At 41.7% G+C, this 25,089-nt stretch overlaps 1 protein-coding gene across 4 annotated transcripts in view; it reads left to right on the top strand.

The window, feature by feature from the left end:
- APLP2 (amyloid beta precursor like protein 2) overlaps window positions 1-25,089 on the top strand; it is a 72,534-nt gene that overhangs the window by 16,381 nt on the left and 31,064 nt on the right. For all 4 annotated transcript variants that reach the window (XM_003910965.4, XM_003910967.3, XM_003910966.4 and 1 more), the window contains exons 2-3: window positions 19,992-20,165; window positions 21,437-21,560. In XM_003910965.4, coding sequence (XP_003911014.1) covers window positions 19,992-20,165; window positions 21,437-21,560 — 298 coding nt within the window. The remainder of the gene's footprint in view (window positions 1-19,991; window positions 20,166-21,436; window positions 21,561-25,089) is intronic.

The raw sequence follows: 25,089 nt of genomic DNA, 5'->3' as shown, positions 1-25,089 counted from the left end.
ACCCATTAGACACTAACTTTCTATTCCCCTCGATCCCCCAGCTCCTGGTAATCTCTCTATGAATTTGCCTATTCTAGGGCTCAAGTAAGTGAAATCATAAAATATGTCCTTTTGAGTTTGGTGTATTTTCTTTAGTATAATATTTTCAAAGCTCGTGCATCAGAATTTCATTCCTTTTCGAGACTGAGTAATATTCCATTGTGCATATATACCACATTTTGTTCATTCATCTGTTAATGGACACTTGGGGATGTTTCTACCTTTTGGCTACTGCAAACAATGCTGCTATGAAAATTGGTGTAGATGTAGATGTGGGAGTCCCTGCTTTCAGTTCTTTTGGGTATTTACTAAGAAGTGAAACTGCTGGATCATATAGTAATTCTGTGTTTAAATTTTTGAGAAATTGCACACTGTTTTCCACAGTGACTATACTGTTCTACAGTCCCACTGACAGTGGACAAGAGTTCTAATTTCTCTACATCCTTGCCAACAGTTATTTTCCTTTTTCAAGTAATAGCCATCCTAATGGGTGTGGAGCAGTATCTTATTGTTTTGATTTGCATTTCTCTAATAACTAGTGATGTTGAGTATCTTTTCATGTTGACCAGTTGTGTATCTTCTTTGGAAAAATGTCTATTCAAGTCCTCTCCCCATTTTCAAATTAGATGGTTTTGTTGCTATTGTTGAGTTGTCGGAGTTCTTTATATATTTTGGATGTTAATTAGATATGTGATTTGTAGATATTTTCTCTCATTCTGCAGTTTGTGTTTTCACTCTCAGTGGTGTCCTTTGATGCACAAAAGTTTAACTTTGATGAATTCCAGTTTATTTTTTGTTGCTTGTAGTTTTGGTGTCATTTTTAAGAAATCATTGTGAAATGTAATGTTATGAAGCTTTTCTCCTAAGTCTTCTAAGAGTTTTATAGTTTTAGCTCTTAAGCTTAGGTCTTCTATCCATTTTGAGTTCAAATTTTTTTTTTTTAAATACTGTAAGTTCTAGGGTACATGGAGTTCAATTTTGTATATGGTTTAAGGTAAGGGTCCAGCTTCACTCTTCTGCAAGTTGCTATCCAGTCACAACATTTGTTGCATCCCCATTGAATTGTCCTGGCAGACCAATTGACCATGTAGGTGAGGGTTTATTTCGGGGCTCTCTAGTCCAAATGTCTGTCTTTATGTCAGTATCACACTGCTTGATTAGTGTAGCTTCGTAGTAAGTTTTGAAATCAGGAAGTGTCTTTGTTCTTTCTCAAGACTGTGAGATTTAAGATGGATTTTTTTGTTTCTGTAAAAAAAACAAAACAGAATGCTGTTGGGACATGAAGTATTGCATTGAATCTGTAGATCGTTTTAGGTAGTCTTGTCATCTTAACAATATTGTCTTCTAACCCTCAAATGCCATAGAGCTTTAAAGTTAATTACTGTAAGTTTGTAATGAACAGAATACAATTAATTTAAGTTTACACTATGGCTTTTAAGTGTAAGGTGTTTGCATTTTATTATTTTAGAGTAACTGTCATCAGCGTCCTCACTGTGATACCTAGTACGTAAAGTTGAGATTGAAGACCTGCAGCCTGCAGGCAGAATGTGACCTGTCCTTGTATTTTATTTGGCTGTTACCGTTTGACCTTCCTTGTATCTTAAATTCAAAGTAAATATATCCATTTCCAAAGATCATGGGTTTTAATATAAAAATTCCGCTCCGGTTTTAAAGAAATTAGAACATCTGGCAGCAGGGGCTAAGTAGCGGCAGCCCCACTTCAGTTGGTGAAGAGAGCCTGTGGTCTCCCCGAGGGGGCTGAGTGTGGGTCTCCATTTTTGTCTTACCCTCCAGCTCCCTGTTCCCTGTCTATGATGTAGAGGCAGTTGAGTTTTCAGCCTTTGTTGGAAACGAGGAAAAGAGAACGTTGCTTTGAAGTGATCTTTTGTAGTAAATATTTAACACCATGGCAGATTTCAAGTGAACCAGAAACCACATTTCATAGCAGGATCGCCCTGTGATTGGTTGGACTCCACCCTGCCCCTTATCCTCTTCTGAAGAGGCTTTCTTCTTAATACTATAGAATGCTTTTCCCTCTAGCCACTTCTCCCCACCCCTATTAGAAGAATTATTTGTGGCTTGATTAGCTTCCTCAGGATCTACATTAAAAAAATATCCTGCTGGGCTAACGTTTTGAAAGATTAATCTTGTGAATTGATAAAAGTCATTGAAACTCATGTTGGTTAGTGTTGTTTTTAAACAATAGGAATAGTATTCAGGACAGATTAAAATCAGATTAAAATATTTTAAGTATTGCTTTTAAAAGATTAAATACAGAGCACAGACTCAAGCCTGATAAGCTCCCAGCCAAGCAGTTTTTATGTGTAGTTTTCTGTGTGTATGTGTAGTGAGTGAAGACGCTGAACTTGTCACAAAATGTGGATGCATGAGGCATATTATTGTAACTTGAATTCAGATGGCCCCAAAATTACCCCATTCACTCAGCATACTTGGTTAAACTTGGTCTGGGTGATATCTGTAAGTCATCAAAGGAAGGAATTTTTAGGACAAGGAAAGGATGGTTTGACTTTTCTGGGGGGAAAAAACCATGCAATTTTAAGAAAATCATTGTTCAGGGAAGGCTGCAAGCACTGGTAAGGAAACATAGAGTTTTCCAAGAAGTTAGCTGAAATTGGGAGTAAGAGACCTCTGAAGAGTCTAGCTTTGGGAAAATCTCTGACTTCGTTCTTGACGTGATTGAGGAGTTCACGTACAGTGAATTAGCAATGAGAATCATCTAGGCATATAAACTAGAAGGAAATAAGAAGGTTCTTAGAGCAAGCAACACCAGATACTCAGGCTTGCTCCAGAAGTTTTCCAGGAAAAGCAAATGTCATCTTCTCTGCTTTACTAACTTTAAATTTTGAGACCTCAGGCAGTCTAGTCCATGAAGAAAACACTCCAGAATGACCGAGATACTTTAGTTTTTAACAACATTTAAAATAATACAAAAAGTAAAATAAAATGATGTTAAAAACTTAAGTATCTCGGTCATAATTTGTGTCCTTTTTTTTTCTTTTGATATTTATTCAGAAAGACTCCCAACTTATAATGTTAATAATATACCTGTAGAAAATAGGGACTACCTTCTTTTTTCACATTGCACAACCTCCCTAGGTGGTTCTGCCTAATCTCTGGGCTTAAAATTCTTCCAGCCTGGTGATGAATAGAAAATCCATAATTGCAACTCACATTACCCTCTGGAACGTCCATTCTCTTTTTTGTCTGGTGGACAGAAAATGCAGCACTTGGTAAGCTGTCAGTCCTTCCAGTGTGATGCACTCAAAACTGAAGTTTATCAGTCTCCATTCCTCAGTCCCCTCCCTACAACCCCTCTTCGATTTCTTTGACTGTTAGCCTTGCCATTCTCCCAGCTGTCAGAATTAGAAAGCTGGACTCATTCCGACCCTTCCTTCATGTCCCCTGTCCAAGTATTTCTCGTTTGTCCCTTTCGTATTCACACTGCTCCTGCCTTTGTTCATCATCTTTCGCCTGGATGAATGCAGTGGCTTCCTAACTGGCCTCCTGTCTACACTTAATCTTTCCTGATCACACCCTTCTACCCTCTAAAGTATGCATGGCACAGTCGTGCACACACTGGAAGGGAGCCCAAGCACAGTTTCCTTGGCGAAGAGTTCTGAAGGCCCAGCCCCTCTTCCCCCATAGCTGTTGCTCTCCTGTGCCAAGTCCGTGCATGCCTCTGTTACAGCTCTTCTCAGTTGCAGCATGCTCACTGTCGCCATGTCCTCACCTCACATTCACAGTGTGCACCTTACATTGTAATCCTGTTTCTCTACATTGGATGCTGTCTCAGAGTATATATGCTCCCTAAATACACATACTGAGTCTTGTTTACCCAGTGTGTTTGTTTACTAGAGCTGCCGTAACAAAGATGACACAAATGGAGTGACTTAAGCAACAGAATTTATTGTCTCACTTCTCTGGAGGCTAGAAGTCCCAGATCAAGGTGTTAGCAGGACTGGGCTCCTTCTGAAGGCACTGACGAAGGGTCTGTTCCAGGCCTTGCTCTTGGCTTTTGGCAGCGTAACTTCAGTCTTCACGTGGCGCTCCCTCTGTGTGCATGCATGTCTGTCTGTTCACATTTCCCGGTCTCAGAAGGACACCAGTCATATTGGATTAAGGACTCACCCAACTCCAGTATGACCTCCTCCCAATTATATCAGCAGTGACCATGTTTCCAAATAAGGTCACATTCAGAGGTATTTGGGGCTAGGATTTCAGTAAATGAAATTTGAGACCATATTCAACCCATAAGACCCAGTGGCTAGTGTGTTGACTGACATAACTATAAAGTAATCAAGTGAAATGATCTTTGAATAAAGGGTCAGAATTTTATTTTCTTCAAAGTTATGTTTATGACAAATAAAAGCTTATGATCTTGGGAATACTTTCCCATCTTTAGTTTTCCAGTATATTCATAGTAGCTATTGAATTGTTGTACCTCAAAAGATGCTGGTAGAGTATTCTAGTTGTTCTAACTGTCTTGATGATAGAATGCCACTTAGTTTTCAATACAGTTAACGTATGAATAAACTAACAAAGAACAGGAAGGGAGAGATACCTATGAAATCTTGAAGATGGAAAACAGATGGAGCCAGCAAATCAGAAAAGGCTGAGACCTAATCTTAGCCAGGAGGAGCCAACTAAAAGCACCCTCATTTGCAGAGCAAACTCATATCTGAGAGATGGAAAGCACCAGGGCCTCTGAAGACATGCTGAGGCCCCAGGGGACATAGATGAAACTAAATGTGAGCATTTAGCCCCCTGAATACCCCTCCTCACCTGGCAGTCTAGGAAAAGACTTGAGGTTTACTTGGGGACAGCAGGCCCAGCAGACTGTGAGGAATTGAGTAGTGAAAGTCTCCCTAACCAGGCCGGGGGCAGAGAACTGACTGAAGGATACTTCCCTGGAGAGGCAAAGGCTACTCTTGACCTTGCGCATGTGCAGGGAACTTCCAACCATCTTCTTTTTTTTTTTTTTTTTTTTTGAGATGGGAGTCTTGCTCTGTCACCCAGGCTGGAGTGCAGTGGCGTGATCTCGGCTCACTGCAGCTCCGCCTTCCGGGTCTACGCCATTCTCCTGCCTCAGCCTCCCAAGTAGCTGGGACTATAGGCGCCGCCACCACGCCCGGCTATTTTTTTTTTTTGTATTTTTAGTAGAGACAGGGTTTCACTGTGGTCTTGATTTCCTGACCTCGTAATCTGCCCGCCTCGGCCTCCCAAAATGCTGGGATTACAGGCGTGAGCCACCGCACCTGGTCCAACCATCTTCTTAGCGTTCCCTTCTTAAATGCGAATTAGATGTCTTAGGATCACCAAAGACTTCAGGAACACCTTGAACATGAACGAGAACAAAACAGAAAGAAAAAGCAACTTGAAGGCAATGCAGGGAATAAACAAATAAAGACAAGTTATTACCTCAAAGGAGAGAAGAGGGGGCATTACATCTATGAAATAATTGTTTGAAATTTAAAGACGTTCAGATAACAAAGGGTTCTTGGAAATTAGAAATGTGGAAGCAGAACTTTAAGACCCCAATAGAAATCTTCCAGAAGAAGAAAACAAAAAGAAACTAGAAAAGATAAATAGGAGGTCAATCTAGGAGGTCTAAGATATAACTAATGAGAATTTCAGAAAGAGAATAGCAGAAACACAGGACTGTGTGTGTCCAGGCCAACAGGGCCACCAAGAGCTCAGGCTGGTGAGTGATGAAAAGACCACACCAAGACATGTTAGGTTGAAAGTTCAGAATACCAGAGATTGGGAAAATCTTGGAACCTTTTTTTTTTTTTTTTTTTTTTGAGACAGGGTCTCACTTTGTTGCTCAGGCTGGAGTGCAGTGGCGTGATCTTGCATCACCACAACCTCCGCCTCCCTGATTCAAGCTATTCTCCTGCCTCAGCCTCCCAAGTAGCTGGAATTAACAGGCATGTGCCACCATGCCTGGCTAATTTTTGTTTTTTTGTTTTTTTTTGAGACGGAGTCTCGCTCTGTCGCCCAGGCTGGAGTGCAGTGGCGGTAATCTCTGCTCACTGCAACCTGTGCCTCCCCGGTTCACGCCATTCTCCTGCCTTAGCCTCCCGAGTAGCTGGGACTACAGGCGCCTGCCACCACGCCTGGCTAATTGTTTTGTATTTTTAGTAGAGACAGGGTTTCACTATGTTAGCCAGGATGGTCTTGATCTCCTGACTTAATGATCCACCTGCCTCTGCCTCCCGAAGTGCTGGGATTATAGACATGAGCCACCACGCCCGGCTGTATTTTTTTTTTTTTTTTTTTGAGACTGTGTTTCGCTCTTGTTGCCCAGGCTGGAGTGCAATGGAGTGATCTTGGCTCACCACAACCTCTGCCTCCAGGGTTTAAGCGATTCTCCTGCCTCAGCCTCCCACGTAACTGGGGTTACAGGCATGCGCCACCACGCCCAGTTAATTTCGCAGTTTTGGCCGGGCGCGGTGGCTCACGCCTGTAATCCCAGCACTTTGGGAGGCCGAGGCGGGCGGATCACGATGTCAGGAGATCGAGACCATCCTGGCTAACACGGTGAAACCCCGTCTCTACTAAAAATGCAAAAAATTAGCCGGGCGAGGCGGCGGGTGCCTGTAGTCCCAGCTACTCGGGAGGCTGAGGCAGGAGAATGGGGTGAACCCGGGAGGCGGAGCTTGCAGTGAGCCGAGATCGCGCCACTGCACTCCAGCCTGGGCGACTAAGCGAGACTCTGTCTCAAAAAAAAAAAAAAAAAAAAAAAATTTCGCAGTTTTAGTACAGACGGGGTTTCTCCATGTTGGTCAGGCTGTTCTCGAACTCCCAACCTTGGGTGATCTGCCTGCCTCGGCCTCCCAAAGTGCTTGGATTACAGGCGTGAGCCACAGTGCCCGGCCTAATTTTTGTATTTTTAGTAGAGATGGGGTTTTACCATGTTGGCCAGGCTGGTCTTGAACTCTTGACCTCAAATGATCCACTCGCCTCAGCCTCCCAAAGTGCTGGGATTACAGGCGTGAGCCACTGCACCTGGCCAGAATTTACTTCTCTCTATAAAAAAAACCCACACCTGCACAAAGGATTAGGAAGAATGACTTTAGATTTATCAATAGCAGTGCTAAAAGCTAGAAGACCTCAAATTCTGAGGGAAATTATTTCCAGCCTATAATTTAGTGCTCATCCAAATTATTGACAAGACGTGCACATAAAATAAAAACCATTTTGGGATCTGTCATGTTTGAAATTTTCCATTCACACACCCTTTCTCAGGAAGCTATGGAGCACTGTGAGCCACTAAAACAGGAAGTCGAGAAAGAAGGAAATATTGAGTCGAAACCAAAGAAAGGGGAAGGAATTTTCAGGACTCATGAGAGCTGTCTCGAGGCAGAGAGAGTAATTGGTCCAGATGAAGCAGGGAAATGGAGGGCCGGAGGAGGGATGTGTTCTAGAAAGGAGGGACTGAAACCAGTGGGTCAGCTCGTGTGTCTGACACTGAAGGGAGTTTTACTGATCTTTTCAGACAATTTCAGGGAGAATTGGTGGCAAATGTGTGTGAAACCAAGCAAGTAAAAGAAGTTGCAGTTGCTTACTCTAATGGGGAAATAGATGCCTAGAAAGGAATTATAATCACAGTATGCTTTTATGTTATAATAGAAACAGACCAGATGCGTGGCTCACACCTGCCGTCCCAGCTCTTTGGGAGGCTGAGGCGGAAGGATTGCCTGAGACCAGTAAGATTCTGTCTCTACAAAAAAGTAATGAAAATTAGCTGGGTGTGGTGTGACATGTCTGTAGTTACAGCTACTCGGGAGGCTGAGGTCGGAAGATTGCTTGAACGCAGGAGTTTGAGACTGCAGTGAGCTATGATTGCACCACTGCACTCCAGTTGGGGCAACAGAGAGAGACCTTTCTCTAAAAGTAATAATTACAATGAAAATAAAGAAGTATTGATTTGACCATGGGACAAGTTGGTGGATGGGTGTAGGGTTTGGCAGTTTAAGAATTAAAAACACTTGAGGATAATGTCTGTACTGAAAAGATACAGAAATAAAACATGCTATGTAGAAATGTGGAGATAAACAGCAGGTGGAAGGCCTGATAGCTGTGGAAGCACAGCCTCTGCAGCGCATGCTCCACTTGGGTGGAGGCTGTCCTCCTAGTATGAGTTCTAGCCTTGTACTGTGTGGCTTCTCAAACTGTACTTGGAGTCACTTGACAAAAATTAAAATTAAAAAAATGGAAACTTGCCATCTTGCATACATTTTTTTTTTGTCATTTAATTTGTCAATTTTTAGTAGGTGTCCTTGTATGAAGACTAGTACACTGTTGATGTAGAATTACCTGCAGATTGATACTAGCTTAGCGCAATATCTTGAAGAAACCAAGAGCGTAGCCTTTAGAGTCAGTCAGTTGTTTACTTGGGTGTAAATGAGCTACTGCATGCTAGGTGCTGTTCCCAGATACAGTGGTTAGGAAAATACATGCGGTCTCTCCCCTTGAGGAACTCACATTCCAGTGATGGGGGATGGGCACTGCAGATCAATGAGCAAGGTCGTTTCAGATTGCCTGAGAGAGAGAAAACCTGGAATGGGTTGGAGGAGGAGAAGGCCTTCCATGGAATGCCCCTTTGACAGAGTCCTGAGGGTGAGACCACTGCACTTGATTAGGGAACAGCAGGGGAAGGGAGTTCTGGGAGTTCATTAGAATTCAGGACAGTCATCCTCAACAAGAGAGGACAGTGGGCCTTGAGGTGAGACAGACCCTGGCTTGTGACGCCAAGGGTGGTGCTGGACTGGAGGGATGCTGGAGTGTGGCAGGGGCTGCATCATGGTGGGCCTTGCACGCCACACTAGCCACTCTGAATTCTCTGGAACAGAAGAGCAGTGTGTTCTGCCTTGAGGTGATTCCGAGTGCTGGGTGGAGACTGGATACTGGAGGGCTCCCAGTGCCCACCTAACAAGTAGTACAAAAGTGCTGTTGGGGCTGGGCCCTGTGGCTCATGCCTGTAATCCCAACACCTTGGGAGGCTGAGACTGGAGAATTGCATGAGGCTTGGAGTTTGAGACCAGCCTGGGCAATATAGCGAGACCTCATCTCTACAAAACATTTAAAAATTAGTCAGGTGTGGTAGTGCACATCTGTGGTCCCAGCTCCTCGGAAGGCCAAGGCAGGAGGATCACTTGAGCCCAGAAGTTGAAGGTTATGATCAGCTGTGATTGCACCACTGCACTGCAGCCTGGGTGACAGAGCAAGACCCTGTCTCTGAAAAATACCAAAAAAGGTGCTGTTGGATTTTACACCATGCGGGTTCATGTGTGCGCACACACGTTTACATTCCTTTTATTCATTCTTTTTACTTGGGGGTAGCTTTTCCTGCGGCCGTTTATGCATTTATTTAGTAGTTAGGTGGTTTGAACCCTAGAAGGTTAACTAATAGCCAGTGCAGCAAGCAGTAACATACTGACTGGTGGCTCATACTTGCTTTATTACTTTATTTTTTCAAATTGTTGATAATTACAATAATGCACATGGGCATGGGTCCAAGACAGGAAGAATTATTGTCTGCAAGCAGATCTGCTGTAAGCTGGTAATACAGTCTGATTTACTTTTAAATTTAAATGCCACATAAATCATAGGAAAGATGTCTTTTAACTTGCTTTGAATTTGGAAAGGGTAGAACAGTTTCGTATTTTTGTTATTTTCACAGTTTTAATGGGCATTAGAAGTTAAATTGATTTGTTATATCCAGATCGATATCTGAGTGTTGTGTGCACCTAATAAAATGTTTAGCAGAATGACCGTATAGAAATTTGTATTTAGAATGTAAAGTTTCTCTTTCCCTGCCCTGTGAAAATCATTTTGGCAGATTGTCATATTTTCTTGTTATAAGCAAAGATACGGGTTATTCACCCAAGAATTTCATGCCTTTCAGCATAACAGAACCTTAGAAATAAAAGAGCCAGGTATGGCGACTCACGCCTGTAATTCTAACACTTTGGGAGGCCAAGGAGGGAGAATTGTTTGAGGCTGGGAGGACAAGACCAGCCTGGGCAATATAGTGGGACCCCGTCTCTGCAAAAATAAATTTTGTTTAATTAGCTGGGTGTAGTGGTTTGTGACTGTAGTCCCTGCTACTTGTGGGGCTGAGGTGGAAGGATTGCTTGATCCTGGGAGGTTGAGGCTGCAGTGAGCTCCAGCCTGGGCGTCATAGTGAGACTCTGGCTCAAAAACAACAACAAAAAAACCTCCACAAGAAAAACATAAGCCTGTGATTTCCAATGTTTGGTTTTTATGAAATAATAGAACTAAGAAAACTGTTTTAAATAGATAAGGTTGTTCTTGGTTAATATTACAGAAGAATAATTTTTAAAAAATAGCACCTGTTTATTGTTGCCATCATTTTATGAAACCATTTTAATAACAAAAGGTAGAAGATGATATTAGAATTCAGGACAGTTATTCTTAAGCGAGGACCATTAGCAGTTCTGTACCTTTATATGTCGATGTGTGCATAACACATGCACACTAGATCTTTCTTAGGTTTCTCATTTTTCAGGGGGGCCACTGGAAACCTTTTGTAGACCCTGTTAGTCCCCCTAGTGGATGTTGGGGACCCCCTGCTTTAAAACACTGGCAAAAATAATCATATATATTAAGACATGGATGTTTGGCCGGGCGCGGTGGCTCACGCCTGTAATCCCAGCACTTTGGGAGGCTGAGGCAGGTGGATCATGAGGTCAGGAGATTGAGACCATCCTGGCCAACATGGTGAAACCCCATCTCTGCTAAAAATATGAAAATTAGCCGGGTGTGGTGGTGCGTGCCTGTAGTCCCAGCTACTTGGGAGGCTGAGGCAGGAGAATGGCTAGAACCCGGGAGTCGGCGGTTGCAGTGAGCTGAGTTCACGCCACTGCATTCCAGCTTGGTGACAGAGGGAGACTCCATCTCAAAAAAAAAAAAAAAGGTTTTTAGTTGCATGAAATTTGTTTTCTTATTTTTTCCCCAGATACATGAAAGGAAAAGAGATGTAGTGAGGTCTAATTCGAATGTTTATTTAGTGGAATAGTTGGTCAGAAAAATGGAATATTTTAAAAAGAAGTGTAATTTTTTACGAGTATATGAAATACTCAAACTATGCTTAACCTGATTTTTAATGACTGACTTAATGCATATAAAAACAAGGTATCTATCATGGAGTACCAGGTCAGCCAGAGGAAGCTTATAATTTCTGAGAGTATTGCCAGGTTTTTGCTCAGATATTGTACAGAAAACCCTTCATCATTTGTATTATTTCTGTCATCTGAATCAATAAGAATGATTTAGAATAAACATATTTTATTATTAATATTTAATCAGTAGTACTTCTGAGTGTTTGTTACTTGAAATCATTTCACTCTTCAAGGTTCAGGAAACACATCCGTCTCCATGCCCCCAGCCCCGCTCTGCACGTGCTGGTCAGCGCACTCTTAATAACCGCCCAAGTAATGCTGGCCAACGAGTTCAAATGTGAAGCCCAAGTTCACACCGTTTAGATCATCTTATATTCATTCTGAGGCCTCCTGCCTTCCTGACCTCTGCAGTTGGCTTGCCTTGCAAAGTATGACAAATGCCTACTTTGCTTTGGAGTCACAGTGAATCCTGACTTAGTGAGGAAGCCATCTTTGTTTCTAAGCCATGTTTCTCAAGCATGGGGAGTTTTAGGAAAATAGAGTTCCATCTGTTATAGTGTGAAACAAAGTTAATATTGTAGGTGTCTCATTTAATAACTAAACTTTGAGTAGCACCCGATTTATGTTGCACAAAGTGAAAACTAAGGTCAAGAGACATTAAATAACTTCCATGAGATTACATGGCTGGGAAGCAGACAGAGTGTCCGTCAGGAAAACCACGTTAGAGAAATAATTTACATGGTGCTCTTTTGATCACAGAAGTGTCTTGATAGTAACTGCAGATTCATCTTGGCCTCACTTCCAAGTCCCGGAAACTGGGCCAGACAGGAAGTCAGCAACTCTTGGCAATTTTCTTTTAAATGGTAGGACTGTATTAAATCATTCATCTAAACATTTAGTGACTGAATTCCCACAAAATACGAAGCGTTGATGTAACCTGCTTTCCTCATGTCCATAGTTAATGGGTAAAGAAGGAACGTGCACTGTTTTAAACCCATTTCATGCCATCCTGGATTTGGGAAGGATGGCCAGTCATGTGGGGACTTCGTGGCCTCTTCCCTTGTGTGCCTTGGGTTCAAGCCCCAGTTCTGCGTAATTGCAGCCAGAGAGTGGAAAGAGCCAGCCTGATGATAGTGATGCTAACGTCTGAGTGCTTGCTCTGTGGCAGGCATTGTGCTCCGTGCTTCTGCGTGTTATCTTAATCTAATCCTCACAACAGCCCTGAGCCGTCGGTACGTTAGTAACCCTGTTTTGTAGATTAAAAAATTAAAACCTGGTACTAATAAAAGCTGCCAATGCTTGAAGAGCGCTTCTGTGTGACAAGCACTTTTCAAACACTTAACATGTATTAACTCATTTAAACGTCAAAGCAGCACTGATGTGTAGTTAACTGTTATTGTCATTACCTTATAATGACGAAACTGAGGCCCAGAGAGGCTAGGTGACCTGCCAGAGTTGGCACAGCCAGTCAGTGATGGAGGTGGGGCTCAGTCACTGTGTGTCTGTGCCTTAAAGCCACACTCTTAGTCTTTCTCCCACGTCAGTAGTGCAGTGAGTAGAAGAGTAATGGTTGGCCGAGGCCAGTCTCTAGTGTCTCCATACCCCCTGGAAATAAGTTTCTTGGACTTCCTATTTTATAATGGCAATCAGAAAAAAACACAGGGACCGATGAAGAACCTGTTCATTTGAGAATTTCAGGTGTGTGAACACCATTCTGCATGGTTTTTTTTTTTTTAATGAAAGTATTTTATGTATTTGTGTATTTTCATATTTTCAAAAACTTCCCTTAGTTCTGATCTCAGACACATACTGAAAGACAGACCTCTATTAAATCATGATGCTTGGCTCCTTACCACTATAATCCAGATGGACAAATTACCACATTTCCATAAAAAGCGTTGGAGACAGCCTAAACCATTTTCAATCTTGGAAATGATACCTCATTTATACTTTAATGTTTAAAGCTCTAATAAAAGCTGGGGTTATTTGTATAAATTACTGCCTTTGAAAATGATACCTAACCGCTGGCATATGTCACTGTAAGAATAATGACCTTTTACACTTAGAGTTTTCCCCCTACACCCAGTTCACCAGTTTCTAATTAGAATTAAGTTTAAATGTTAAAAAATAAAAAGACCAAGAATTTTCCATTCATGTAATGCAAACTCTCAAGAATAGGTTTTCTCATTTTACTGCTATAAAACCAGAAAATGCTTAACAAGAATCTTGCTATTTTATTAGATAGTGGTTTGAAGCTTTACTTCTCTGCTGCTGAAAAAGATACTCTTAAGATTTCAAATTGTGGTCGCTGTTTGGACAGTAAAAAAAGGTGGTATTTCTTACACATGAGGCTCTGGGTCAGAATCATAATAGTCTTCCAGTTGCAGAAAAATATAATTTAATATGTGTACACTTGGGGCTTTACTGTATTAGGATGCGTGCCCGTGTGTTTAGAACAATACACTTTTCAGGTATTGAACCTGTTCCAATTTTACTTACTAGTTCCTCCGCCTCAAATTGTGTCTTCTCTTTTTGACAGATTAGACTCTTAATATTGAAACAGTGCATTCCAGATTGAATTCTAGGCATATAATAAGCAGAATTTAAAACAAAAACACTGTATTTTGAACAAATTTTAGACTTAAAAAAAGGTCACAAAAATACTACAAGAGTTCCCCTATACTGTAACCCTGTTTCCATTAATGTTGACATCTTACATAACTTGTAATGCAGTGATCAAAACCAGGAGGTTTGCTACTGGCACAGCACTATTAACTGACTTACAGACCTTATTCAAATAATTGCTGCCGTTTTTTCCACTAATGTCCTTTTCCTGTTCCGGGATCCTGTCCAGGCGCCTGCATTGCATTTACTTGTCATTTCTGCTTAGTCGTCTCAGATTTGTTGCAGTCCCCGGTCTTCCCTGATCAGCACCCTCAAATGTCTCATTGTGGATGAGATTAATGTAGGTGTCTGGTGGGTGTCTCTGCTCTCAAGTAATTGTTTTCCCTTTTGTAGCTAATATCTTGGGTGAGATACCTTGAATGGATACTAAGAACAGGATTTTTTTTTTTTTTTCCACTTCATTCAGTTTAGTAAATCTTTGGTGAAGGTTCATCATGGGCATAAATTGAAGTTGTTTTAATTTGTGAATCTTGAAGTACCTCAGCATTTGAACAAATATGAATGAAAATAATATATAGGATCTTCATATCTTTTAATAGATTTTGAGCAAGAGCGTCATACCTTTTGCTATCAGTAGCTTGCGAGTGGTAACTAGATGCCTCAAAGGCCTGCTTCTTTCCGCGTTTATTAGAACTAGAACGGTGTTACCTTGCCTTCGCAGGGTGAGACCTGAATACTCGTGTGTCTCATAAAGCCAGATTCCCATTCAAAGAGACCTGATTCTCCCAGTAGTAGGATCAAACCGTGTCCATGGGAAGAGGCTCCGTCTATGGCAGGCACCTTCACAAGCCCTGGAGGCAGATTTGATCCTGGAGTAGTAGCTTCAGTGAGGGCACAGATAACTGGGTGTGCACATTTGCTTTGGAGTGAGAGGACTGCCTGGTCCTGAGGGCTTTGTGAAGGAAGGTAGGCTTAGATGGGCCCAGGAGTTGCATCACTTGAGGTGATTAAAGGCCTTGATTTAAAGTAGGTTGAGACTTAGATTTATTTAGATTTACGTATTTATTTCTTTAAGCCATTTCAGGTTTTTGACCAGGTTACTAGAAGCACTTTTTACCAAGTTGAATTTCTGTCCTTGGATTGCTAAACTGTTCCCCAAGCCAGATTAATAAAATGGAATTTCTTATTAAGAATGAATTATTAAGCAAAATGGAAGTGCTGGGCTAGGGAAGCAGTTGATGCAATTTGTTTTCCAAGCCTTAAAAGTGCCGCAATGTGCATAGATCACAAGGACTGGCTTAAGTGCCAACGCATGGGGCATTAATTTTTTTTTGTAAAGGACTCCAGGTTTACAGGATATCAGAAGTGCTGACTTGGCAGCAAAATCCCATTTGTAACATGTTAGATTAGGAAACAGATTGATTTATATGTTGATGTAATGGATCAAGGCACAGTCTGTGCTTAAGGAAATGGAGAGCACATTAAATAAGGGCATTTTCAAGGTAGAAGTACAAACATTACAGAAAAAATTAGCCTCCTATACTCTAGGTAGGGTTGGGGTATGTTTGATTAGTTGACTCCTAAAACATGGTCCACAGAGGCTTTTTATATTTCAGATGATACCTTCTTGAGAGTCTCTCATGACCACAAGGATTAATCTTTCTGAACTCAAAAGTGAATCACTACAGCATATTAGCTGTCTGGATTGATTCCAGTTTCTCTGCTTTTTCTTGGTGGTAACTGATGTGAGGATCCGTTTGGTGTTTAGCTGCCTCTTCCTGTTGCTTTAACCTCTGGTATTTTAAGATTCTCTTTAGGGAAGAGAGTACTGACCATCTCAGCACAGAGCCGAAATGCACTTACCACTGATGTGTTGACCTTAGTGGTTGACCCATAAACTGAACATTTATACAGTTGGAACTCTTGTGGTCTTTCAGCCAACAACCGTAATGAGTAACATGTGGAACATAATCTTTGGTGCTGATAAATGGCTTTTTATGATGAAATTGACCATTCCACGCTGCGGCTTGGGTGACCTCATGTAACTAATTACTGTTTCTTAGCTATATTCATTTTTGGAATTTAAGGGGTAAATGGTTTCTCCTTCTGCAGGATGTACTGCTGAAAGATTAAATACCACCTGAAATCTGATTTGTTTAGTAGCTGCCTTTAATGTAAAAATACAGAAGGCCAGAGAGAATCTAGGAAACACTGCTCAGAAGCTTTCAGATGTAACTATAGGAGTTCTTTCATAGCAGGTTTAGGAAGCACATTCCTTCCGTCCTGTAGATTTGGCTTTTCATATACTTATTTATCATGTCTTCTTGATTTTCTTCACTTAGTTCTATCTGAGCTTTTGAAGTGGGAAGCAAAGGATTCGGGTGAGAGCACTGGTTTCAGTACACAAAAATATCCCTGGGGTTTCCTTACCTTTATCTTTAGATATCCCCATTTTTCTCCACACACAATCCAAGTTTCTAGTCATAATCCTTAGATTACAAAAGAACAGGCTTTTTAGTACACATCTTTTCTTTTTTTGAAACAGATTCTCTGTCTGTTGCCCAGTCTGGAGTGCAGTGGCGCAATCTCGGCTTCACTGCAACCTCTGCCTCCAGGGTTCAAGTGATTCTAGTGCCTCAGCTTCCCAAGTAGCTGGGTCCATAGGCGCGCTACTACGCCCGGATAATTTTTATATTTTTAGTAGAGACAGGGTTTCATCATGTTGGCCAGGCTGGTCTCGAGCTCCTGACCTCAGGTATCCACCTGCCTCAGCCTACCAAAGTGCTGGGATTACAGGTGTGAGCCACCATGCCCGGCTTGGTACACATCTTGAACTAAGTGTGAAAATTAAGCACGTCTGTCTTGTGCATCCTTTATACCTTTTGATTTGTTTGAATTGAGCACCACTAGAGTATTACCTGTGAATAGGTGTGTGTTCCTTTGTACACATATCTTTAGGAGTTTTTTTCCTTCTTTGGGGGAAGCAGGAGCTCACATTAGTCTGTAGCTTCACATGCATTCATACTGAAGGCATAGGGCCTTCCACTTTAATAAATGAGTATTCATCCCAGCAGAGTAAAGTCAATTCTAGTTAATAAAGGTGCTAATTGTTTGTTGGGTTTAATTGAGGTGTTTTTCAGCCGTGATAGATATTGGCAACATTTTAATTCCAAATTAGCTTTCTCTCAGCTGTCCAACTAGGTTTGGTGCTTCCTTCTCTTATACTAGTAGAAAGCAGGTTTATTTTAATAAGCTTCGAAGCAAAACATATGTCAGATGGTAAATTGGTCCTGGAAAAAGACCATAATATATTTCACAATCAAATTTAAGTTCCTGATTAGAAGGATTGTTCGTGTCTGTGTAGTTCATCAGCATAAATAAATGTTTCCTAGAAAATTGTACGTTTTCCATATATTTTAAAAGTCAGCTAGGCATGGTGTCTCACGCTTATGATCCCAGTCGTTTGGGAGGTCAAGGCAGAAGGATCAGTTGAGCCCAAAAGTTTGAGACCAGCCTGGGCAACATAATGAGATCCCATCTCTACCAAAAGATAAATATGTATATACTGGGTGTGATGGCACATGCCTGTGGTCCCTGCTACTCAGGAGGTTAAGGCTGGAGGATGGCTTAAGCCCAGGAGGTCGAGACTGTAATGAGCCGAGATTGCCCCACTGCACTCCACTTGGGTGACAGAGCAAGACCCTGTCTTTTAAAAAAAAAAAAAACGGTGGGGGCATCAAAGCTACCCTTTCTTGTTAATAGGAAAACCATGTTATGTATATGCTGTTTTTAAAAAGAACAACATAGTAGACCATATAATCTAACCCTCTTCCTCCACAAGTTTTAACTTAAGAACTGTTATTTTTTTTTTTTTAATTTTGAAGGAAGTTTTGCATCTGGGGACACTTAACTCTTATGGCTATAACCATGAGTAATGGCGTATTTCTAGAGAGATGCCTGTGCTCCTCCCTCCCTCCTTCCCTCCCTCCCTCCCTCCCTCTTTCTTCCCTTCCTCCCTTCCTCCCTTCCTGTCTGTCTTTCTTTCTGTCTTCCTATCTGTCTCTTTTTTTTTTTTTTTTTGAGACGGAGTTTCATTCTTGTTGCCCAGGCTGGAATGCAATGGCGTGATCTCTGCTCACCGCAACCTCTGCCTCCCAGGTTCAAGCAGTTCTCCTGCCCCAGCCTCCTGAGTAGCTGGGACTACAGACATGTGCCACCACACCCGGCTAATTTTGTATTTTTAGTAGAGATGGGGTTTGTCCATGTTGGTCAGGCTGGTCTCAAACTCCCAACCTCATGTGATCCGCCTGCCTTGGCCTCCCAAGGTGCTGGGATTACAGGTGTGAGCCCCCATGCCCGGCTGATGCCTGTGCTTTTCTCGTACGTGTCTGCAGGAGCCTTGCTGTCGTAATGTTACTTCTCACCTATAGTTTCTGAACTGTTAATGGTTAGACTGCACATAAAAGGATTACAGGCCAAAGACAGATCTTATGGAATAGTTAATTATTTTTACCCAACATGAGATAAACTTGTTCATTCAAACTATACTACAAGGCTACAGTAAGCAAAACAACATGGTAGTGGTACCAAAACAGAGATAGAGACCATTGAAACAGAACAGAGCCCTCGGAAATAATACCACACATCTACAACTGTCTCATCTTTGACAAACCTGACAAAAATAAGAAATGGGGAAAGGATTCCCTATTTTATAAATGGTGCTGGGAAAACTGGCTAGCCATATGTAGAAAGCTGAAACTGGATCCCTTCCTTATACCTTATGCAAAAATTAATTCAAGATGGATTAGAGACTTAAATGTTAGACCTAAAACCATGAAAACCCTAGAAGAAAACCTAGGCAGTGCCATTCAGGACATAGGCGTGGGCAAGGACTTCATGACCAAAACACCAAAAGCAAAGGCAACAAAAGCCAAAATTGACAAATGGAATCTAATTAAACTAAAGAGCTTCTGCACAGCAAAAGAAACTACCATCAGAGTGAACAGGCAACCTACAGAATGGGAGAAAATTTTTACAGTCTACCCATCTGACAAAAGGGCTAATATCCAGAATCTACAAAGAACTTAAACAAATTTACAAGAAGAAATCAACCCCATCAAAAAGTGGGCAAAGGATATGAACAGACACTTCTCAAAAGAAGACATTTATGCAGCCAACAGACATATGAAAAAATGCTCATCATCACTGGCCGTCAGAGAAATGCAAATCAAAACTACAATGAGATAACATCTCACACCAGTTAGAATGGTGATCATTAAAAAGTCAGGAAACAACAGGTGCTGGAGAGGATGTGGAGAAATAAGAACACTTTTACACTGTTGGTGGGAATGTAACCTAGTGCAACCATTGTGGAAGACTGGCGATTCCTCAAGGATCTAGAACTAGAAGTACCATTTGACCCAGCCATCCCATTACTGGGTATATACCCAAAGGATTATAAATCATGCTGCTATGAAGACACATGCCACACGTATGTTTATTGTGGCACTGTTCACAATAGCAAAGACTTGGAACCAACCAAAATGTCCATCAATGATAGACTGGATTAAGAAAATGTGGCACATACACACAATGGAATACTATGCAGCCATAAAAAAGGATGAGTTAGTGTCCTTTGTAGGGACATGGATGTGAAGCTGGAAATCATCATTCTGAGCAAACTATTGCAAGGACAGAAAACCGAACACTGCATGTTCTCACTCATAGGTGGGAATTGAACAATGAGAACACTTGGACACAGGGTGGGGAACATCACACACCGGGGGCTGTTGTGGGGTGAGGAGGCGGGGAGGGATGGCATTAGGAGATACATCTAATGTAAATGATGAGTTAATGGGTGCAGCACACCACATGGCACATGTCTACCTGTGTAACCAACCTGCACATTGTGCACATGTACCCTAGAACTTAAAGTATGATAAATAAATAAGATTTTTCCTTTGCCTTTAACTTTGATCATATACATCCAAAAGTCACTTTTTATTCTGTTCCAATTCCTGGGAAAAGGATTTGTTTATAAAGATACAAATAGTAAATAATTAAGGTTTTTAAAAGATGAATTCTGTCACAAACCTGAATGACTGTTGCCTCTGTGCTAGCCTTTTTGGAGTAAACGTGCAATTTTTTTTCCTTTGGTAGGCTCTTGCAGCCAATGCTGGAACAGGATTTGCTGTTGCTGAACCTCAAATCGCAATGTTTTGTGGGCAGTTAAATATGCATGTGAACATTCAGACTGGGAAGTGGGAACCTGATCCAACAGGCACCAAGAGCTGCTTCGAAACAAAAGAAGAAGTTCTTCAGTACTGTCAGGAGGTAAGGGTGTTGCCGGCAAGTTAAAACCATTTTTCTGGGGCAGGGTTGAATCTGTTTACCTTAGAAATAGATATTGCCATTCTCTTTTGACCTAAGACCAAGATGCTAATGACTGGAGCCCCAAGCCTTTTGTTTCTTTTTTTTTTTTTTTTTTTTTGAGACTGAGTCTGGCTCTGTCGCCCAGGCTGGAGTGCGGTGGCCGGATCTCAGCTCACTGCAAGCTCCGCCTCCCGGGTTCCCGCCATTCTCCTGCCTCAGCCTCCCGAGTAGCTGGGACCACAGGCGCCCGCCACTTCGCCCGGCTAGTTTTTTTGTATTTTTTAGTAGAGACGGGGTTTCACCATGTTAGCCAGGATGGTCTCGATCTCCTGACCTCGTGATCCGCCCGTCTCGGCCTCCCAAAGTGCTGGGATTACAGGCTTGAGCCACCGCGCCCGGCCAGCCTTTTGTTTCTAAATGTGTGGTATGACCCAGACCTCTCGAAGGCTTTGCCTGCCTGTTCTGTGAGCTCTCAGTTGTTTAAGGAAGGGATGCTGCAGAAGCCTGGCAAGTACCATGGAAGTGCAGCGTAGTTCTCGTCCTCCCACTTGTCTTGGAAGATGGAAAACAAAACATGTCAGGTGTATGCTTGTCTTTTCTACTTACCGATAGAAAGCCACCAGTATTCTAAATGATCATCTCAGGTCTGATTCAACTTTGGGTTAAAGAGAAAATGATATGAGATGTTACAACTTTTATTTATTTTTTCTGATAGAGACAGGGTCTTGCTACATTGACCAGGGTACTCTCAAACTCCTGGCCTCAAGCAATCCTCCCCGGCCTCCCAAAGTGCTGGGATTATAGCATGAGCCACCACTTCTTACCAAGATGAGCACACAGGGCCAGGGTGAAGTTCTGTAATTTCATTGACAGACGTTTCCATAGACTCGCCTCATGGACTCATCAACTCAACACCTGCTCTACAAGCAAACTTGACATCTCATGAATTTGTTTTGGGCTAAAAGCTTGCTGCTTTTGTTTGTCCTTAAATATATATTCTTTTTGAAAAGAGAAGGCATGGAAGTTTTCAGAGGTCTGAACTGTCAAAAGAAAACGAATACAGTATCTTTTTATTTGATGACTTCAGTTGGAGCCGGGGTAACGGAGTGGAACTTTAGATGTATTATAGGATAAGGGTGGAGGCTGAGTAAACTTAGATACTCCATCCTTACTTGCATGTGCGTGTCTGTCTGCAGATTGATTTATTGTGTGTGTTTTTGTTTTCTTAACAGATGTATCCAGAGCTACAGATCACAAATGTGATGGAGGCAAACCAGCGGGTCACTATTGACAATTGGTGCCGGAGGGACAAAAAGCAATGCAAGAGTCACACTGTTACACCTTTCAAGTGTCTTGGTGAGTGTTCTTGGTTACTTTTCAGGAAGTGCCAGCCCCCTCCCATTTTAAATTTAATTTTCTCTTGGCTCACAGTGAAATATTTACACCTGTTAAGAAGCTGAGTGCGGCATGAATTTATCGGGGAGAATTTCTCTTAGGGGTGTTTACTGGCTTCGAGTGTCGGTGGTTGACCTCCTCTCAGTGATGACTAACTGCCTTCCCATTGTAGACATCCTTCCTCGGCACTGAATAAGGGTGCTACCCACAGAGCAATCGCACTTATGCGCTCACATTGTTAGATATCAGTGGTTTACGGTGATAGTGGGGAGTAGTGTTAAAGAAAGCAGCCCCAGGAGAAGAGTCTTCTGTTTAACTTACTTCATCCCACACACGTTTGCACCATTTGACCAAACTGCTGGTAGTTTTCAGGAGAAAGAAAAGTGACTTATAGCAGCAGCCTGTGGACAGTCAAGGGTACCAGGGCCAGTGCTTATAGGACCTGCCATTCTGAGGGGTTTGGGGCTGGTAAGGGTGTTCATGACTGTGTTGCTGGTGTCAACATTCAGAGTCAATTTGAGTAAAATGGTAACAGTTTGCTGTGCAGAAACAGAGTTGTTGCTTCAAATGCTCAGGGAATATATTCATTTTAACCATTTATGCCTGATACATTGGAATTACACTCACCTATCTGTGGTCTGGGTGATTCAGGAAGAGATTTGGTCACAGAAACTTCAAAGGGCAAAAACAGTCAATTTTAGATTAGCCCTGATGGGATTAAAGTAGATACAGCATTAATATAGACATCCTGAGTGATTCTGTAGCTATATGTAATTGAAACTATTAACTTTTTCTCCTTCCTCCCTTCCTTCTTTAAAACCTTTCCTTCAACTGCTGATGGCAGCAAAGTGGAATGTGATACTTTTTCTCATCCTCACATGTAGCAAGGGGCTATAGCCAAGCAACAGGAAGAGGCAGCACCCCTGAACAACAGTGTTTAAAGTGTGTGGCAGTTAAGTTTGTTTTAAAAGTCTTCCTAAGGAGAAAGAGGGACATCATGTGTGCTTACCACTGTTTACTTTAAAACTGGGCATCTCAAGATTGGAGACTTGTTAAAAACTTGGTGTGATGTGGTTTAAGGATGCTTTCGATTCTGTTTGGCTCTGAGAAGTCTCTGGGTATGAGGTTTCATTCCTTTATTAAAAACATTCTCAAACTAAAAGTGAAATGAGATTATCCTGGAATATTTGTAGACGGTGGATAGGAAGTGCTTGAAATTATTCCTTCTGATTGCTCCCCCTAAAGACTTTGCAGCATGATTATCTCCTCTTGTTTGTCCTTGTCACCTTCCAGCTTCACTCCCCACCCAGACATCTGAGTGGGACCTGGGAGACTCTTTTATTCTTTGTTATCCTTTATCTCCCTGTATCCAGTCAGTTTCTGAGCCAGCCTGATACTTACCTCTTAAATAGACTTACAGTCATGATTTTCAAACTGTGTGCCAAGTCTCCTTGGGGCATTGCAGCAAAACTCACAGGGCATTCTGGGATATTTTTGATTTTTCAAGGGAAATGTAGTGACATCTGTCAGGCATTCTGCAAACTACTAGCTGGAAGTAATTTACAGTTTCAACGTGAGATCATTTATTTTGATGATTTCATATCTCTGTGAAGCTGTGTTTTTAGTTATTCCTGTGATAAAAAGCAAGTATCTTTTGAAAATCACTGAAAAAAAAAATGAAGGTGATGGTGTTCGGTCTGATTGCAGTTGGGGGAGGTGTGCAGGGCCCAGTGGGCGCTAAGGTGATAGGATGTAGTATGTATTAAGTTGTTGGCTCTAACTACTTAACTTTTAGGTATTTTTTTGCCCAGGAGTCCTGTGAAAAAATTCCTAAGACACTCAGGGTGCTATGAGTCAAAAATGTGGTCATCTGTGGCTTGTGTCCTCTTCCTGCATCAGATTCCCACTGCCCTAGCTCAGCCTGTGGTCAGTTCTTGTCTGGGCCAAGAGCAGCCTCCATGCTGTTTCTCAGTGCTGGTCGTCCAATCTGTTGCCTGCTGATTGAAAATAAAGACCGAATCATGTCTCTCATGCACAAATTCTTGAATGTTGAAACTCGTTAGCATGGCTTCAAAACTCCAGGATCTGGCCCTTGCTCAACTCTCCCCTGGTCTCTGTGATCTCATACTTTAGACTTTATCAGCATTGACCACCCCAGGTTGCTGGGTCACGCACCATCCAGCTCTCAGCATTTGGAATGGCTTTCCTCTGCTGACTTTGCTTGGGAAGCTCTTCCTGCACAGCTTACCTCAGCAGTTGCCTGCTTTAAAGGGAGGCTTTCCTGGTCTTATTTTCTATCCATTCATCCAGGTTTCTGAAATACTCCGTGCTGTTGCCATTGCACTTATCACACTGTACCATGATTGTTCATAGGCCTTTCTCCAACTATGCTGTGAACACCTTGCCAGCAGCGACCCTGTTTTAGTCTTTTTTGTCCCCTCAGCGCCATGGTAGTGCCTAGAATATAGGATATACTGTTTACGATAATTATAACACAAGAATGCTACTATAGTTGGTACACAACCAAAATTTTATTTTATTGCTTTGTTTCCCAAACGATATAGTTTAAATTTGTTAGCATGTTACAGAACCAGACAATAATGTTGTTAATGAAATGCATACAAGACAGTTTAACCATAATCCATTTGGTACCTTCTTTGCATTGTGGTCACTGAATAAAGCGTTATACAATCTTTGGTGTTACTTCACACAGTTATTCATGTTTACCCCAGCATCCATTTGGACAACTTCTTAACCAATCGGTAGAGACATCCGTTGGTATTTTTACATAAGCACAGTTGCCTGAGCCTAAACTAATGAGGGACAACATGACTGGAGTTTAAGGGAGGGAGTGGGAAAGACATATTGCAGTTCTCCGTTGTCAGTTAGATTTTGATGTCTCCCTGTCCCTTCCACTATCACCTCCCCTTTGAGCACCCAGGCAGAACTGATATCATTTAGTTAATAATGGCCACCACCTTTTTCTCCCATAGACTCCTTAGAAAGCCTTTTGATGATAGTCTTCTAGAGTTGCTATTACTTTTTTAAATTAAAAAATAATAGTTTAAAAATAATTTCAAATTTACAGAATGGTTACAAAAATGGCACAGAGTTCCTCTGTGTACCCTTCACCCAGATTTCAGATTTTCCAGCTGTTAACATTTGATTAATGTGGTAAAAAATCTTATCCTCCCTTCCCACCACCCCTCACACACATACTTGAGATTTGTTGTTTTTTGAATCATTTGGCAATAAGGCAAACATGATATATTTATGCCTTAATACCACAGTGTGTATTTTTAAAAACAAGGAAATTATCCTACGTAACCATGGTATAGTCATCAAAAATCAAGATCTTATAGACAATATCTAGTTGATCCAATATCTAATCTACAGACCCTACTCAGGTTTCACCTGTTGTTCTAATAACATCCAGGACCCAATTTAAGATTCCATGTTGCATATTTCCTTTCCTTTGTGACATTGATTT

Source organism: Papio anubis, chromosome 12 (assembly GCF_008728515.1).
Source record: "Papio anubis isolate 15944 chromosome 12, Panubis1.0, whole genome shotgun sequence".
NCBI classification, from domain to species: domain Eukaryota; kingdom Metazoa; phylum Chordata; class Mammalia; order Primates; family Cercopithecidae; genus Papio; species Papio anubis.
The sequence above is the reverse complement of the archived record's forward strand: the minus strand, read 5'-3'. Positions and strand labels throughout refer to the sequence as shown.